Below are 17,212 nucleotides of genomic sequence, written 5' to 3'. Positions count from 1 at the left end.
CAGCAAACACTTTTTTAAGGCTGCTTCTCCTTCTAGGTGCTCTGCTGACGCTGAAAGCAGCCTCTGCTTCCTGTGCGTACCCCAACTAAAAGTGACTCATTTGGGGATGAAGGTGTGCCAACAGAGCTTCTTTTAGCTCACAGCATTTAGGGCTGCCCGCGGTACCGTCAGCTACTTCCTGCAGTTCTGTCAGAGCAGCCTCTGAGCGCGGCAAGAGCTGGAGCACTCCATCGCCTCCTCTGCAAAAACCAAGGGGGGAAAAAAGGGGGAAAAAAAAAAGAAAGAAAGTAAGGGTAAGTATTCCATCTCTGAGTCCAGGCATTGCTTCTATTTAGCAACATTTTCCTTTGTTCTGTTTTGAGCACTGTTTCTCCGTGCCGGGTGTTTGTGCTCAAGAACTGCAGAATGTGCTGATGTTTCACCATAGTCTAAATCTCCTTGTGGTTGATAACGTTGCTGAGTCTCTATTAATTAATTGCAGTTGATGCAGTCCTTCCCACCTGTCTTCCTTACAAATTCCCTTCCCTTTCCTATAAAAAACGTATTTCTCTTAGAAATCAACTTTAGTTCTAGTCAGGGATAGATGATTATTAGGATTGAAGGATTTTGGCAGAATAGAGGTTGCTGTGAGGTTAGTTTTAGCTATTACTGCAGTGCATGAGGCATGAAGAGAGAATTTTAATAGAAATATGAATGCTGGGTTTCTTTTGAGGAGAATTGCATCCAGCCTTTCCTCTCATCCTTACTCTGCTGGAAAAGCAAGGCAGGCATTTAATTGTTAAGTTTACCTGCTGGTCTATAGTGACTAATTGGATACACTACATTCCTTCTTTTTCTCCACCTTTTATTCATCAGCACTGCTGATCTCTGGCACTCAGGAATGTGGAGACTAACTGTAGTTAAAATTAACTTTTTTTTTTTGGTCAAATGTTTTCGGAGTTGACTACTTTGCCAATGACCAAAGAGGATCTGGGTTTATTTTAAACCTGTCCTTCTCATAATCCCATTCAGATCTGCTGCTACCTCTAAACCAGCAACTCTTTAACTTCCAGTAATTTCATTGTGGGGAAGAGGGGTGTATGGGGGAAACAACAACAAAAAAAACCCCAAAACAGAACAAAACACTTATTCTGCACCTTAGTACGTAATGGGCAAGACTGATTTTCTTCTGACATGTTTTCCAAAGTTCTGTACACAGGACAATATATTTAAAGAAGTCTCAGAGTTTGAATTGGGCACCCCCTCTGTTCAGATTTTTGCCTGAAAGTGCAGACAGCTCTTTCAGGTTCAGCATTTCCCAAGCCTCTTGGGGAGACCTTGATCTTACAGCCTCACCGTGATCACACAAGTAGCACTGCACTTTGGGAAATATCTACTAACTGGGTAGTAGACCCTAAGTGTCCCAAAAAGAATGAGATGCTCATTGTGGTAAATGTATAAAGACTCAGAAAAGATCAGAGATGAGGATTCAGACAAAACAACACAGATTTAGCAGAAGTGAGTGGGCTTACAGGGACGTCAGAGATGTGTGTACATGCAAAGGGGAATCTTTGAGCGTCAGGTTTTGATGGTATCACTAAAGTGCTAAGGGGGAAGCCCTGCTGCTGGTATGGGAGTACGTAGCTACAGGAGGTGACCCAGATGTGAAAAGGGAAAATGGGAGTTCTCCAGTTAGTTGAGAGCAAATCATAGGATGAAAAGGAAAAAGAAATTGTGTTTCATGGTAAATGGAGAAGGAGGAAATATTTGTGTCTAAGTTCAGAGCACTGTTAAATACCATTTGTAGGCATTCTGTTAAGACTAGGATTGTTTCAATAAAGGTGGCACTGTGGTTTTCACAAGGCTTTACAAATCCTGCTTGCTGAGATACATCTACTTTAGACAAAAGTAACAGTTTTGAGATGAAACTAGCTAGACTTGTAGGTAACAGCCATTGCCAGTGAGCCCGAGTCTGACAGGTCACGAAATTACTTTGGGCATCTCTTTGCTCTGTTTTTCCCCAGCAACATCTTTAGTACTGATGATACCATCAGTGCAGCTCCCACGTCACAGCAGTTTTTGTACAGACCCACAAGGGCAGTGCCAAGACCCCCATTAGGGAGAGTCCATCTGCTGTCACAAGGTCAAAACTCAACACTATCTTTGCATTTTTCTACTCCTGGCAAAAAGAAACCATCCTATCCATGCTCACTCTTTGCAGCAGAGTTAACCCATGCTCTGACTGGGGGAGTTCAGAGGGATGAAAGAGACAAACACATTGTGGGGATGCAGAAGGAGCCTGTGATCCCTGTGACTGTAATGACTGCAGTGAAGGTGTCAGTGCAGGAAGAGGGGAGGCTTGTGAATTTGGGAGTTTGATCAGATGTGTTTGGTCATGAACAAATATAATCTGCGTCACTGCCTGGTGGCATTGGACACTTGCCTCTGATCCAGCATCCTCTGACTTCCAGGAGCTTGAGCAACAGAATATGTATGATTTACCATTTGTGAATCTCCTGGGATGGCAGTGGTTTGAAAACCTCTGCCTTGGGACAGAGGGAGGAAAAGCAGCAGCAGGATGGTGAAAGGCAGGAATGAACCGTGGCAGTACAGAGACCACAGGGAAAGACAGACCCAGGTGATGACAGGCTGCAGGAGGTGACCAGGTCAGCAACAAAGGACAGAGCCTGGGCAGGACTCAGCACTGACAGGCCAACAGCACACAGGACCACACTGTGGTCAGACACAACCCTTGACCATTAATTAAAACAAACCAAGACATGGGAAACAAGCAGAGCCATTGGCCAGCCACCATCCACAGCCAACTTTAAATAAGCAAAGCCACTTACCACAAGGTAGGATAACTGAATGGTCACTAAAACTCACATCAACTCTGCTACAACACTGTCCTGTTCTTGTGTGGCAGCATCAGAGGCCCCATAGGAGCACAGAGGGGCCAGCTAAGGGATGCCACAAGCCATAGGCCTGGCCATGCCACTCCCAGGCTGACCATCTTGCCTGCCCTGGAGGTGATGAGATCCCACCTTCACAGGTCTGCAAACAATGCTCCTCCTAGCAGGAACAAGTCTTTCTCTTGGCCACAGGGTGGCTGTGGTTGTCCTCTGCTTGCTCAGGACTTGAAGACCTTTCTTACTGTCTTGCATTGGTCCAGCTGTCACACGTGGCCACATGCTGGTGTTCACTGAAGGGTGAGATGTATGAACTCAGTCCAGAAATCTCCAGCAACTCCAGCTGAACAGTTGCCACCCCAGAGATGATTTTGAGTCATCACAGTAGTTTGAGTGGGACACGGCTCTAGACTGGGCCTTTCTGTGGCTCTTAGTGTGTTTCTAACTGCCGGTGCCAAAGGTTTGGCAGGAGTCTCCTGTTTGAAGGCCTGGAGGCCAAGAATAAGGAGGAAGATAACTACAAGTAACTGCTGGGGAAATCCTAAAATCTAAAGGATAACAGAGCACCCCTTTCTAAGGGGTACACCCATGCATTTAGACATAGGTCTTGGTGTTTCTTTGTTCAGCTGTTTGAAGTCAGATTTTCTTTAAGCCTAGCAGTGAGACACATTCACCTCTAACAGTGTGCCAGCATAGCCAGACCTCCTCACCTTGTTAAAACAGCCTGTTCCCCGATATCCCAGCCTGTTCTCCAACATCCCAGCTTGCTCTTTTGGGAATCCAGCACAGTTTCCATCCACTTGTTAGCCCCTAGTGCCAAACTGCTGGCACTTGGCTGTGCTTCAACCAGCACCCATGAGCACCCTGATGCAGGAGAGAGGAATGGGAATCACACCTCTCATCCTCTTCTTCTAAAACTTTGTCTTTCCAGCATAAGCCAATAAGAAAGTTTGGTCAGCTGGGTTTTCAAATGAGCCATTTCTTTAACAGAAGCCAGATACAATTACCTCCCCCCCCCCCCCCTCCCCAGCTGCCAAGGCCACCAATTTAGCTGCAACAGCTTTAGGAACTCATTGAGCTCAAGTGCCTGATGGTTTCAGGTGTGAAGAAGATGGTGTGAAGCAGAGCCACTCTCAGCCGCTCACTTTCACTGCTGCTGCTCCAACACCTACACTTTCCTCAGCCTGTTCACTTGACAGTTTAGCCTCAAATCTATGACAGCTTTTCTGGGCTTCCTGATGCTTCTCCTGGCCATGGAGCCATTCCTCTGGCTCTGGGATCTTTTCCATGCAAGCTGGTAGGTACCAGGGAGTAAATCTGCCCTGCAACAGCTGCACTCTGGTGCTCTCAGGGACGACTGAGAAACTTTTGCTAGGTCTAAAGTCCCAAAATCATGCCTCACAGCATTTGAATCATGAGACTGGAGAAAAAAGTCCCCTGTTACGGGTGGATTTTGGGGTCTGTTTTTCACCTGTGAACTTCCCCTACCTACATTTAAGTAGTTTTACCCACTTTTATATATGTTGAATAACGTGGTCTTAAACCCAGTATGAAGCTCTTTTATCAACATATTTCTCTCCCACCCACCAGACATTCTTCTCTCCTGAGCAGTCCCTCTCCAAGTAGTGTAACATGGCACTAAGGCACTCAGATCAGGGAAAGATCACCTTCTTAAGCTGGGGCCTTTGTCAAACCTGAATTATGACAGTTCCCCTTAGTAGTACCACAGCTGCTGATTTCAGCAAACTGGCACATTTAGTACTACTGTGGGATTTCTAGATTGTGGGAAGGGGATGTGTGGATTCATGTAAGAACCTGCACACAGGTATTTAAAAATCTACAGTCATTGAGAGTTCACATCTATGAACAGTGTTATCATGAGGTAAATCAAGTATCTTTCCCTCATCAGGAAAGATTGCTGAGCTCCTCCCCTCCTGAAAAGCAATTGATTAATAACTTCTGTCTTCTACCAAATATCATCTTTATTTTAATATCTTTATAAGACTGCTTATATCTGCATTATATCTCATATCTGCAGTATTGAATTAAATATTAAGGCTGTATAACTAATCCCAAGGTCTTGCTGCTTTCAGCCTACATATGCCCCATAATTTGTTTTAACCAGCACTAGTCATGAGAGGGGTTACCTGCTTCACCAGTGGAAGAATGATAATTTAGGATAGAGTTGTGCTCAGGCTGGATTCCCAGGATAGCTTTAAAACACTTTTTTTCTAAACAGAGTTTTGAAACCATATAGTGTCAAGATTATATATTCATATATTATATTCAACTTTGAAATGATGTTGCTTGAAAATACATGGGTTTATGTTCAAATTTCCAATTGTACAGCTTCAAATCCCCCTATGTTGTGTGTGTCAGTAAAAATGATGGGTCTGATGGGTAACCAAGTGGAGCCATGGCTGTTTCTCCTTTTTATGCTGAGATATGCTTATAGGAGTGACTTCCTCTACTAATTTGTTTATTAATAATGGGAAAAAAAAATAAGGCAGTTCACTGACTTGCTGGGCAAATGGGCCATGATCTCTTTCTATTCAAAGACACCATAAACATTTTTCCTACTTTCAAGAACAGCAGAGCAAATAATCCTCAGCAATTTCTCACCTTCAAGTTAAGAGACACAAAAGTTTATTAGTTGATCATTTACAGGCAGGTAGTGTAAGTCCTGCATGGGAAGGAGAAGCCCAGGTTCAGATGCTGGAGGAGTGACATTGCTGGTGACGAGCATTGTAGGTGGCATAAATGTCACATCTGGGAAGTGATGTGTTTCAATATTAGATTTGAGTGTCCAACTGACATCCTGCTGGCACCCTTGTGTCAAATACTTCCAGCACCACATTCTACTGCAGAAAGCACACAAAATCCCTCAGGAGAAACTTGTATCCTCATTCACTGAAAGCTGATTTATGCTTTAAGACATGCAGGTTGTTTTCCTCTACAGATATTGGAGACAGGAAGAAAAGTGTGAAGGGAAAGTTTGTTTAATTTTAACCATCACAGAAGTTATTTTAAATTGTTCCTAATATCCACATAAATGCCTCAAAACTTTCAGCTTTAACAATAATCCCTGGCAGAGATGGATGTTGAGAAAAATATTAGAAAATAAAAAATATATTAATTAATGTGCTTTTCTCATGTAATTGTACTCATGTTATGGATTTTACTGTGTCCTTTTTTTTTTTCTGCCCCTGTGTATCTCAGATGAGTTAATGCAAAGATTTTCAACCAGTCTCTGTCCAACTATTGTGCTTTTTTGACTTATCCTTGTCTTCCTTGTAGCCATATCTGTAATTTTCTTTTTTTATTTTTTCTAATAGGGGTTATTTTTATCACTTCAACTTCTCCTTTGGAAATTTAAACAGTTGCACATGAGTAGTTCATACACAAATAGCAAAAAAAAAAAGGCAAAGTAAAGCCTTTTGCTTTCCTGCTTGTTTTCACTTCCCTTTTTCTTACATTTCAGTGTTACTGAAAAGACTTTTCTTGAGAAAAGATTAATTAAACAGGCCCAAATGAGCAGCAGGAGCCACTGCATTTTAGGAGTAAGAAACGTAATTATCTATTTGTCTAACAGTGTGGACACAGCATAACATTAGAAATGGAAGAGTGTAAATACAGAGCAGATTACCCCATCTTCCAGTGATTTGTGTTCAGGTGCTTCCTGAGCCAGAAGTGATGTCTCTGTCCTGGAAGATGAGATGTTTTGCACATCCTGAAGGTGAGAAACATGCACATGATAACTGCGGTTTGTCTCATGAAGTGACTCTCACACAGCAAGAAGCCTCAGACTGCTGACAAAAATACATTCAGCTGTTGATGCAAAACTCAGCCAGTACCTGCTGTAACACCTAGTTATGGTTGGTGACACCCAGCATGTCAGGATAGGCCACAGAAAAGTGAAAACAGCTACTTTGGAGGGGCTTTGCTCAACTGAAAGATACAGGGCAGCAAAAATAACTCATTGGAACAGTTTGTATCTCACAAATGCATTCTTGGATATTGCTCATCCTTGTCATCATTGCTATGTTTGACCTTTCATAAATGCTTGAAAATTGCTGGTTGTGATAAATCTCTTCAGTTCTGGTGTTCAAACCAAAACTGATCATCACAAATATTAATAGAAAATAGTGTATAGGTTTTTTTCAGCTGTGTAATTATTACTGTTTTTCATTTGAATTAATATTTGAGATGCAGGTTAGCCTCAACATCCCAGAGGAAGACAGAAGTGGGAATCTTCTGGGCTGAGCCAAGCATCAAACCATTAAATTCTAAAGGTCTGAGAAGAAGATATAAATGTGCTTTCAATTGAAGAGGGGTGTAGAGGCACAGAGAATTTGACTTTAGTCACAGGGTGGATTGTGGTGTTACTTCCTTCTCCTTAAGGGTGTGTCAACACCAGGGGCAATGTCACCAGGAGAAATTTAATAAATTGCTGAGTGCTGCTTTATGATCTTCATTTGAGGGGGAAACCCCTCTGCAGACCTGGAGAACTGAGTGAAGGCAAATGAAGCTCCGAACTGGGGGTGGATGCAGTGGCCAGTGGAAGAATACTCTTCCCTGGACAGGGCTGAGAGCCTGGAGAAGGTGAGGAGTACAGCAAATGGTGGCCTCCTCTCCTCCCTGATATGGGGCTGGGACTTAGACCATCCTGACTGGGTAGGATACAAGCTCCCAAGCTGGCAGGCCAATGTTTCAGGACAGTCCTTCAGCATCTGCTTTTTCTCTAGAGTGTAAATCCACACCGGTGGCTGCAGTTTGTCAGCTGGGGCATCATGCTTGGCAGCTGACAGCCATTTAAGGGTGAAGGTCTCTTTGGCTCAGCCCCAGCCCTGTGGCTTAGTCCATATGCTAAACACCAAGGAAAAATGCCTGCCCCAGGCAGGTAGCTTAGAAAGCCACAGACATCTCCTTCCTGAGGTTCCCTCCTGGATGCCGAGCATGGGAGGGAGACTTGGAGCCAAAGTGGGAGGGGAGGAGTCAAGACAAACTTTGGGAGCCATGTGTTGACAGAACTCTTCTACCACTTCCTGCCCTGCACCATCACTGACTGCTCTGGGGGAAGCTGTACAGAAAGGAGAATATTCAGACAAGCACAGGATCAAGAGAAGTGTGCAAAGCCAGGAGGAGGGGGGGAGAGAGCACCCTCAACCACTCCTGAAGGTGTTTTTATTGAGGTGTGTGGGGTAGACAAGCTGATGAGTAACTGAGGTGGTGTGTGACTTGTGCCATGTCCCTTCCCTGGCTGTCACCATCTGCCCGACTATGATCTGTATTCACCTGTTGTGCTTTACCATAGAAGGGGACGTCTCCAAGACCCTCTGTGGTGTGCAGGTGTACAGCAGCTCTCACATTGGTCAGGCATGCCTGAATCAAGGACAAGCTGTTGTATGTCAGCTAACAGACGAGGTCTGGGCAGAGAACCACTGCTGACCCTGAAATCAAGCACCCTTTTTATCCCCTCTACACAATAGTTAGGTAGGCAGCCCAGAAAAGACCTCTTCTCCTCCGCCAAAGGTGACAGATGCTCAGAGGCAGCAAAAAACTCTTCACCACCAGCCCTTTTTGTAACCACCGTGTTTGTAAGTTAACACCAGCTCAACCACCCTCTGGGTTAAGAATCTTTTTCTAATATCCAACCTAAACTTCCCCTGACACCACTTCAGGCCATTCTCTCGGGTCCTGTTACTGGTCTAAGTACTGTGCCATCTTCTCCATACAGCAGTGAGGATTCTCTTCTCCAGTCATTCTTAAGAGGGGACAATACTGAATCCAGCTTTTTTTTCAAATACATCTAAGCTGCCCTACAGCTTCATATTCATCTACCTTACTTTTGTAGGCTGATCCCTGCGTGCAATTTTAGGTGCAGGTGATACATGGCATGAGGAACGATGGGGATTTTAGTATTTACAGTGTGATTTTAGAATGGGAACTGACAGAAAGGAGATGGATGATTTTATGTCCAGGGACAAAACTTCAAATCCCCCTTAAGAGAGCTTCCACATACCCCCCAGATTCCAGTCCAACTCTCAGAGGTGGAGGGATGTGACCCTTTCTTTCTCAGTTCCTGCCTGAGGAGGCACCTTTCAAACATCCCCCATCCCACTTGCTCCACTAGCATGTCAAGCTGGCACCTATGACACATTACTGACACATTTTTAAGTGATGCAATGCTAACTTTCCACCTTGTCTTCTGTTTCTCAGGAAACAGCAGCTGGAAAAGAATAATGGAAGATTGTCTAAACAAAAGTTGTAATTCCACTTGCCCAGGATTTCCCTACAAAGACAGCCAGACACTTCTGGTTGCTGTTTACAGCATCGTTTTTGGTATAGGCCTTCCAGCAAATTGTTTAACTTCTCTGCTTACATTTGTACAAATCCAAAGGAATAAAGTAGTTGCCATCTACATTTTCAGTTTATCATTGTGTGAGCTGATGTATTTAAGTACCTTGCCTTTGTGGATTATCTATGTGCAAAATGGGCACAACTGGACCATGGGTGACACTGCTTGCAAAATAACAGGATTCATCTTTTTCTGCAATATCTACATCAGCATTCTGCTTTTGTGCTGCATCTCTGTCGATCGCTACATGGCACTGGTGTATTCTCTGGAATCAAGGGGGAGAAGAGGACAGAAAAAGGCCATCATAATAGTCTGTTTTCTCTTTACTGTGGTTGCAGTAATCCACACCCCAGTATTTACCACGGAAGCTGTAAAGCAAAATTGTACAAATGTGATAACCTGCTTTGAGACAGTGCCCCTTAACATATCATTGGCTTCTTTCAGCTTTGCTAGATTCCTATTTGGATTTGCCATACCCTTCACAATCCTCATTTTTACAAACTACAGAATTTTCCAAACTACGAAAAGAAGCATCAGCTTGACTTGTCACCAGAAAGCAAAAGTGAAGTATGTGGCTATTGCCATTATTGTTATTTTCTTGGTCTGCTTTGCTCCATATCATGTGGTGCTCATAATAAGAGCCATATACTTTATGTTTCATCAAGACTGCCCATGTCCATTTGAAAAGGAGATATATTCAATTTTTACAGTGTTTCTGTGTTTATGCACTGCAAACGGTGCTGCCGATCCAATCATCTACGTGCTGGTCAGTGAAAATGTCAGAGAAGACTGTTATAGGAGCCTGAGAAGATGGAGACTGAACTCATCCAAGATAAGTTCATCCACTACTCACAATACTGACAGCAGAAAATCGGAAATGCCAAAAGAATCAGAGGAGGGGACCAAAGAAAAGGAAACAAAGAAATAACAGATTCATCCAAGGCCTGTACTAGTGGCAGAGACCAGGAAAGTGGCAGCTAGCTTGTAGCCACTGGAACAAATAAGAAGTTCCCAATGCCAGCTGCAGGACACAAGTCTTTACACGCTGACATTATTTTGCATGTCCTGCATGGGCCAGCAACTCCTTGAGGACTCTATGGGAGCAATAATTCACAGTTTTGTTTGCCTCCTACAACAAACTTTGCCCACCAGTTATCATTGGTGAAAATACTGCTTTGCTAAGGATATGTGGAATAAACTAAGTAATTTACTTTGACTCAAATTAGGATCTTAAAAGCTTACTTTTTGACTGACTCTTTTTCTCATATGAAATAAAACCAGTTTTATCTTCTGAGCAAAATAAAAAAAAGAGCACTGCTGAGGAGAACAATGTATTCTTCTTATGGTTGAAATTTTTGCTTCTTTAGGAGGTACCTGTTCAGATTCTCACACATGTGCTCTGCTGTTAACGTTTGTGGTTAACCAGTGGAAAATATTAAAAATGAGTAAGTCTTTCAGCAAGAACCTTGACCATTTTCCTCGTACTTCAGTATTCAGCTACGTCACATGTTCCAGGAGAATTAGAGGGCAAAACAATGGCCTGATAACACAGACCAACAGTACTGCTGCTGCAGTAGTCAAGATCCTGCACTGCCCTGAAATTCTTAAAACATACAGTTCTAATGCTTGATAATTTACAATTAGTAAACTTTACTTGTTTGGCAGTCAGATCTAGAATGCAATTAAATATATAGAAAATGTATACATTTCCAAGTGGACTTGGGGTCTGCTTTTATGCCATCTCCAAATGTTTGTTGAACTCGTGTTTCATTTCTGACTAAGCTAACCCTTCCCTTTTGTTATTGATCCCACTGCTACTGTGTAGGAGTCTGTAGAAGATGTGGGTAGGCTCATAGATGGTATGGAAGGTTGGAAGTCTGGAGAGCACAGTCCTTCCTCCACAGCTGGGGAACTCCCTCAGACATGCTGGGGCAAATTTCATTGTTGCTGCTGCCACTTTTATTATGAATAACTTATGGATAGTAGTTCCTTGTGTCTTCAAACAAGAACTTTAAAATTATACACATCTGGCAGTGTTTATCTAAGCAACTTCTTCATGTTTTTATGAGATTTAACAGACAACCAATTTGAGTATGAGCTTGTAGAGTGATTCACAGCATCATTCCATTTCATCTGTGGTGTTGTGTTTCTGTGACATGTTGAAATTTTTACTGACATTGACATTTCTGTATTGAATTAATATTGACCAGTCTTAATGTAAATACAATATTTTTTAATATCTTAAAATTGCCATAGATATTTCTGTATATTATATTTTATTCTTATATATTCTTACACTTTTGGAAAGAACCATTATGCCAAAATTGTATATCCTCAATTTATTAGATTTATTACATACTTCTTTTTTTAATTATTTAATGACTCCTCTGGTATTTATCTGTGAAACGGTTTTATTCTCAAAAGTAGTCCACATAATACTAAACAGGAGGTTGTCTCTCAGAAAAACATAAAATTCGGTTGTGGTGCTAATTAACAAGTTCTGGATTTCTATTTTTATATGCATCCAGAGATCAAATTCTCTAAGGTATCGAGGAAAGACCTTCAAAGTGCTGAGTATCTGTAACTTTGCTGAATATCTGTAACTTTCTGTTGCTAAAGAATTCCTCAGCAACAGAACACGGCTCATAACAGCCCCTGCCAGCCCGAGCACTGGTGACTCATCTCTGAAGATGCACATGCAAACTGCTCCAGCCTCAGGATTTTCATCTGAATGCAAACTGATGAATAATAGCAGTGAATTTAGAAGAAACAAGAGGTACAGGCTTCTGAACTGATTGAAATGGATGCAAATTAGATATTGACCTCGATCAATTTAAACCTCTCTGATGTTTTTCCTCTGATAAAAAGTGAGTGTCGAGGGAGGGGATTGTCCCGCTTTGCTCTGTGCTGATGCAGCCTCACCTCAAGTCGTGTGTGCAGTTTTAGGAGCCACAATATAAGAAAGACATTAAGCTATTAGAGAACAACCAAAGAGGGGCCATGAGGATGGTGAAAGCTCTAGAGGGGAAGCTGTGAGGAGTGTCTGAGGTCACTTGGTCTGTTCAGCCTGAAGACTGAGGGGAGACCTCATCATGGTTTACAGCTTCCTTGTGGTGGGAGTCAAAGGGGCAGGCACTGGTCTCTTCTTTCTGGTGACAGTGACAGGACCTGAGGGAAAGTCCTGAAGCTAATTCAGAGGAGACTTAGGTTAGGTGTCAGAAAAAGATTCTTCACCCAGAGGGTGATGGGCACTGGAACAGGCACCCCAGGGAAGTGGTCACAGCACCACAGAGTTCAAGAAGCATTTGGGCTCTCAGGCCCATGATGTGATTCTTGGGTGTCCTGTACAGAGTCAGGAGTTGGACTTGATGATCCTTGCAGGTCCCTTCCAACTCAGGATATTCTATGATTCTGTGAACCAGCACTGGAGCCCAGTGCCATAGATGCAGGGGACAGGAATTGTCAGGGTCTCATGCAACAGCTGCAATTCTGCCTTACTGAAGTTGCATGCTGTTCTAAATCACTATATCATTATCCATCTTCTCTTAATGAAAATCCTTGGAGTTTATTTGTTCAGACGTATTCTCAACTAAAAGCTTTAGAAGTAACAAAGACTTCTAAAGACAAAGACTTCTGTGCAACCTGATCTGACTTAAAAATTTACCTAGATAATCTCCAGAGGTGCTTTCCAAACTAAGATATTCTGTGATAGATTACTGAAGGGGTTAGGGGCCTTGTACCAAGCAATGTATCCACATGGGAAAACTGTGAATTCTGACTTCTTTGGATAAAAAGAAAAGCAGCTTTATGGCTGAGTGAAGGCACCAAGAAACATTCCACGCTGTTAAAATATCCCATCAGATAAAGTGACTGTTTCTTATTTGATAATTCAAGCATGCGATCTATTTTGTCAGACAGTATCTGACTGTGCCACTCAGGCAAAGGAAAGGTCTCAGCACTGGCACATGTGAGATACCCAGCAAAGGGCACTTCTCAGTTCAGAGTAGATCTGAGGGGTGGAATGATTGTGTGGGTTTTTCCACTCGTTCCTCCTACAGAGACACCACCAGTGACCCACAGGGACTGCTTCATGCTGTGAAGAAAGGTTCACCTGCTACATCAGATCTGCAATTCTCAGCATAGTCATTTGGACCTGGCTCCCAACTTCCCCAACTCAGCTCAAGCTATAAGACAAGTTAGAGAGTATAACCTAGGCTGTGCCTCCCAATTTGGTCTTTAGATGGCCAGGTCTCCACACATAAGGCTCAGAGCAGGCAAGCTGCTCACCAGTGTGAGGGGGTGGGATTAGAAAATTTCACTCTTTTATACTCAGCATTTACTTGGGTATAACTTCCATCATTTGATTTAAAGAAGAGTGGGCTACTGTATAAATAAATATTACCTTATTTTTACATGTGTCTCAGACACTTATAATGTACCAGGGAGATAAGTTCATTGCTGATTATTTTAAGTATGACTGTAAAACACGAAGTGAATAATTTCTGGCTATGAACTAGAGCTGGCCAAACTAGATTTTGCAGATGATGTATGTGACTTGTTTGCTTATTCATCAATTTTAAATTATATCTGAGGAGTACAATTTTTTAAAGTAAAATTCTATTCCTGATTAAGAAATGCTTTCATGTTCTGTATTAAATTTTGCCTCAAGAGGATTGCTACAATTTTGCTACAAATCTGGCAAAACCCCATAGGAATGAACTCAGACTCCCTACATGTCACAAATTTCTTCTGCAGTTGGTGACCTTGTAGCTGCTCTAATGTACAACCTAATGTCATATTTCTGCTGAGTAGTGAGTGATGAAATCTAACTCAGAACCGGGCTTTCAAAAATATCCACAACCTAATGGCTTTTCTTAGTGGGGATATTTTCATTCTACAGCTCACACTGTGGGACAGGTCTTTTAGGATACTTTCTCATACAGTGAATTGATGCCAAAGTTCCCTTGCAGTTTGGAATGCCCATCTTATTTTCAACCCACCACAAACTAACAGTAGCAAATAAGAGTGGGGGGATTGCATCAGAGAGATGCAATAATTTTTTAATCTCTTTGGCATTGAGGGAAGCATACAGGTGCCAGCATCCCCGAAGCTGGATCTCCCAGCATGTCTTCTGCAACCGGTGTCTAGAGGATGTGATACCTACCAGTCCTCTCCATCTCTTCCAGTGCCTGCTGGGGTGGTTTGCACAGCACTGCCTTCCCTCTTTCCCTGCGAAGTGAATCTTTGCACAGGAGAGGGCGCTTCTGTTTGCGGCAGAGATGGAGCATGGCCTCATGATTCAAAGTGACAAGAAGGTGAAACACAAAAAGAGATATCTATTATCCCAAACTGGACTAATACTAATAGCCTGGAAATAGATGTTAGTAGCTGCCATCATGAGCTGTTGGTAAGAAAGGGTAAGGCTCTGAACTTGTTATGTCTCATCTGTAATTCAGATCACTGATAACTTTTATGACTTAACTCTTACTCCATCCTGTGTGAAATGCAGAGGTAAGGAAGCTAAAAACAGCCTTTCAGACAGAGAGGAAGTCTGCTGAGGAGAGAAGATAAGACGTGATAAAAATTTTACAAAACATCACATGAATATTGTCTACAAGAGCAACCTCTGGGTGCACCATAAATGATCCATCCTGTTTGGTAGTCTCAGTCGATGACAGGGCCTGTACATTTCAGTCCATGATCATAGAGCATCCCCTCTATGTTCAAAGGTCTGTCTTGAAGTATTTTCTTGAGGGCAATGAAGAATCAAAGAGAAGGGAGATACTGTGGGGAAAGGGTGTTGCATGATATACAAAGTCCTGAAAAGCCTTGTAAACTTTAAGTCACAGACGTTCTGAACAAATATGCAAATATCCATGTTCAGAAAGCTACTTAGTAATGCAGCAGCCTGTATCACAGTTCCTCATCTGTAAAATGTGACATTTCTTCCCTTGAGCATTGTCTGGCTCCTCAGTTTAAAATACAAGCCCTTGCAGGAGATCCTAGAAAGCGTGAGCAGGTGTGTCTATGCATATTCAGAGCTTATTGCAATGGAGCAGGGAACAGCATGCAGGCAAAGATGAAGTATTAAAGCACAAATTCTAATTAGTCAGCACTTTCAGGGTCAGATTCAAATTGCCTTATTTGCTTCTATTTATGCTGGGGCATCAGAAAAAAAATATGCAGACTTTCATTTTAACTTTGTGTCTCTTCTGCTAACATGGGCATTAGACCCTTGGGGATTTTGCTGGGATTTTCCTCACTGTGATATTCTGGTGTTTGGAGGTGTCTTGTTGTTTTCAAAAGGTAAGAGTGATACTGATCTGCAGAGTTGATTTCCGGACTGGAAACACTCAGGGCCAAGCACTCACAAGGCTCATGGTACCTGTCTGGGTACAGGACTGAAGACATCAGTGACACCATTGCACTGCTGTACACAGAAAGCCACCAGCAATAATCTCTCAAATCCCTAGTTCTTGGAGATCTATTCATGTGGACTCTGACTCTCAAGCTCTTCCCTTCCTGTCACTACTTTCATGGGTTGGGAAGCACTTTCTTAGCACCAGTTTTCTGGGATGAGTCTCTGACAGTGTGAGCCTGACACACGTGAAACAACAGCACTGTTATTTACCTATTTGATTAATTGAGAGCAGGGGAGTGTTGCCTTTCTTAACTATAGTCAAGAAGACAAGGCTCACAATACCCACTACAGGTAGTTTTTATTCTTGTGTGTTTGACATTTATAGGTGATGAGGCAATGTGTTTGATACAGGACATTTGATAAGGTATTATAAAAAAATCCTATAATTTTCCATTTAGCTGCATGTATGGTTTCTAACTGTCTCCAATTCTTTTGTTCAAATCCTTCCTAAAATAAGGAAGTGAAGTGGAATGGTGCACTTCACTGCATTGCTGGCAGGTACAGCTGTGTCCCAAAAGGGACAAATGCCCAAGTCTCAAACTAAACTCAGGACTGGACAGAGATATGCAAAAGGGAAGAAAAATGTCCATTAAACAACAAGGCAATTCAGGAGTATCACCGACTTCTTGCTGTCTTGACTTGTGGGAATGGCCCACCTACAAAAATCAGGAGATTCTAGACAAGCCAAGAACAAATCTGAAGTTTTATCAGAAACAAGAAGAGGACAAATGGGGATATTCCTCTGTACTCAGTGGTGTGAAGCAGATACAGGCAGATCGTAGTGTCAGAAAGGTTTGATGGGAAACTAAAGGTTAGAGGGCCACTTCAGCCACACAAAAGCAGAATTCAAAGGTGTGTGTGATTTTATAACTCAGCACAGGGCTTTCCCTAATGAGAGGCTGAGTGGACCTCCTTGCTTTGTTAAAGGATGAGTCATTTCCCTCTTCTGATCAGAAATATTTCCCTCTCATGAGAGGGGAGAAGCTGGAAATTATATTAACTATTTCTCTTTTTGTCTTCCTAGTACTCAGTTCCAGATACTAGAACAAGTCCTTAGTCAAATTCCAAGATAAGAAGTAACATTGTACAAGGGGAAATCCCAGAAAATAATCTTTTTTTATATACCTCTAGAGATACTGAAACCCATTCCAAATAAATCAATGTGAAATTAAACCAAGGCCATGAAAATAGTCATCCTCCTCCTCCCTGAAGGCTGTGGGAAAATTAAATGTGAATCTGAACTTTTTTTGTTGGACCATAGCATCAGATCATAATAACTTCAACCCCCCAGAATTTGGAGAATTTGGGGAGTTTTTCATTTAGAAATGTATAATCTTGGGCATAATCTTCCATGATGTACCGTACTATTAATGTATGACCCTGACTTGTCCATCCTTTAGTATCATATCTAGTTGAAAAGCTTTCATGAAAGTAACATATCATTGAAATATTCAACACATCAGTCAAATATTAGTTGTGAGTCTACTGCCTCTATTCTGAACCACGCAGAAGTTTCATCTCAGAAATAACACTGAGAGGTTAATT

General features: G+C 42.3%; 1 protein-coding gene across 1 annotated transcript; it reads left to right on the top strand.

Annotated features, from left to right (window-relative positions):
- The first annotated feature begins 225 nt into the window (after positions 1–225).
- Positions 226–10,433, top strand: GPR132 (G protein-coupled receptor 132). The gene is made up of 2 exons (XM_082283659.1): positions 226–293; positions 9,108–10,433. The coding sequence occupies exon 2, from the start codon at positions 9,131–9,133 to the stop codon at positions 10,172–10,174; it is 1,044 nt and encodes a 347-aa protein (XP_082139785.1). The 5' UTR covers positions 226–293; positions 9,108–9,130; the 3' UTR covers positions 10,175–10,433.
- Positions 10,434–17,212: the final 6,779 nt, after the last annotated feature.

The sequence above is a fragment of the Coloeus monedula genome (genome assembly GCF_965178545.1).
Source record: "Coloeus monedula genome assembly, chromosome: 6".
Lineage (NCBI taxonomy): Eukaryota > Metazoa > Chordata > Aves > Passeriformes > Corvidae > Coloeus > Coloeus monedula.
This window is presented reverse-complemented; position numbering and strand designations above follow the sequence as displayed.

Bases quoted from the DNA above. Each gene is read 5' to 3' on its own strand.
- GPR132 (XM_082283659.1), top strand. From the start codon at position 9,131: ATGGAAGATTGTCTAAACAAAAGTTGTAATTCCACTTGCCCAGGATTT.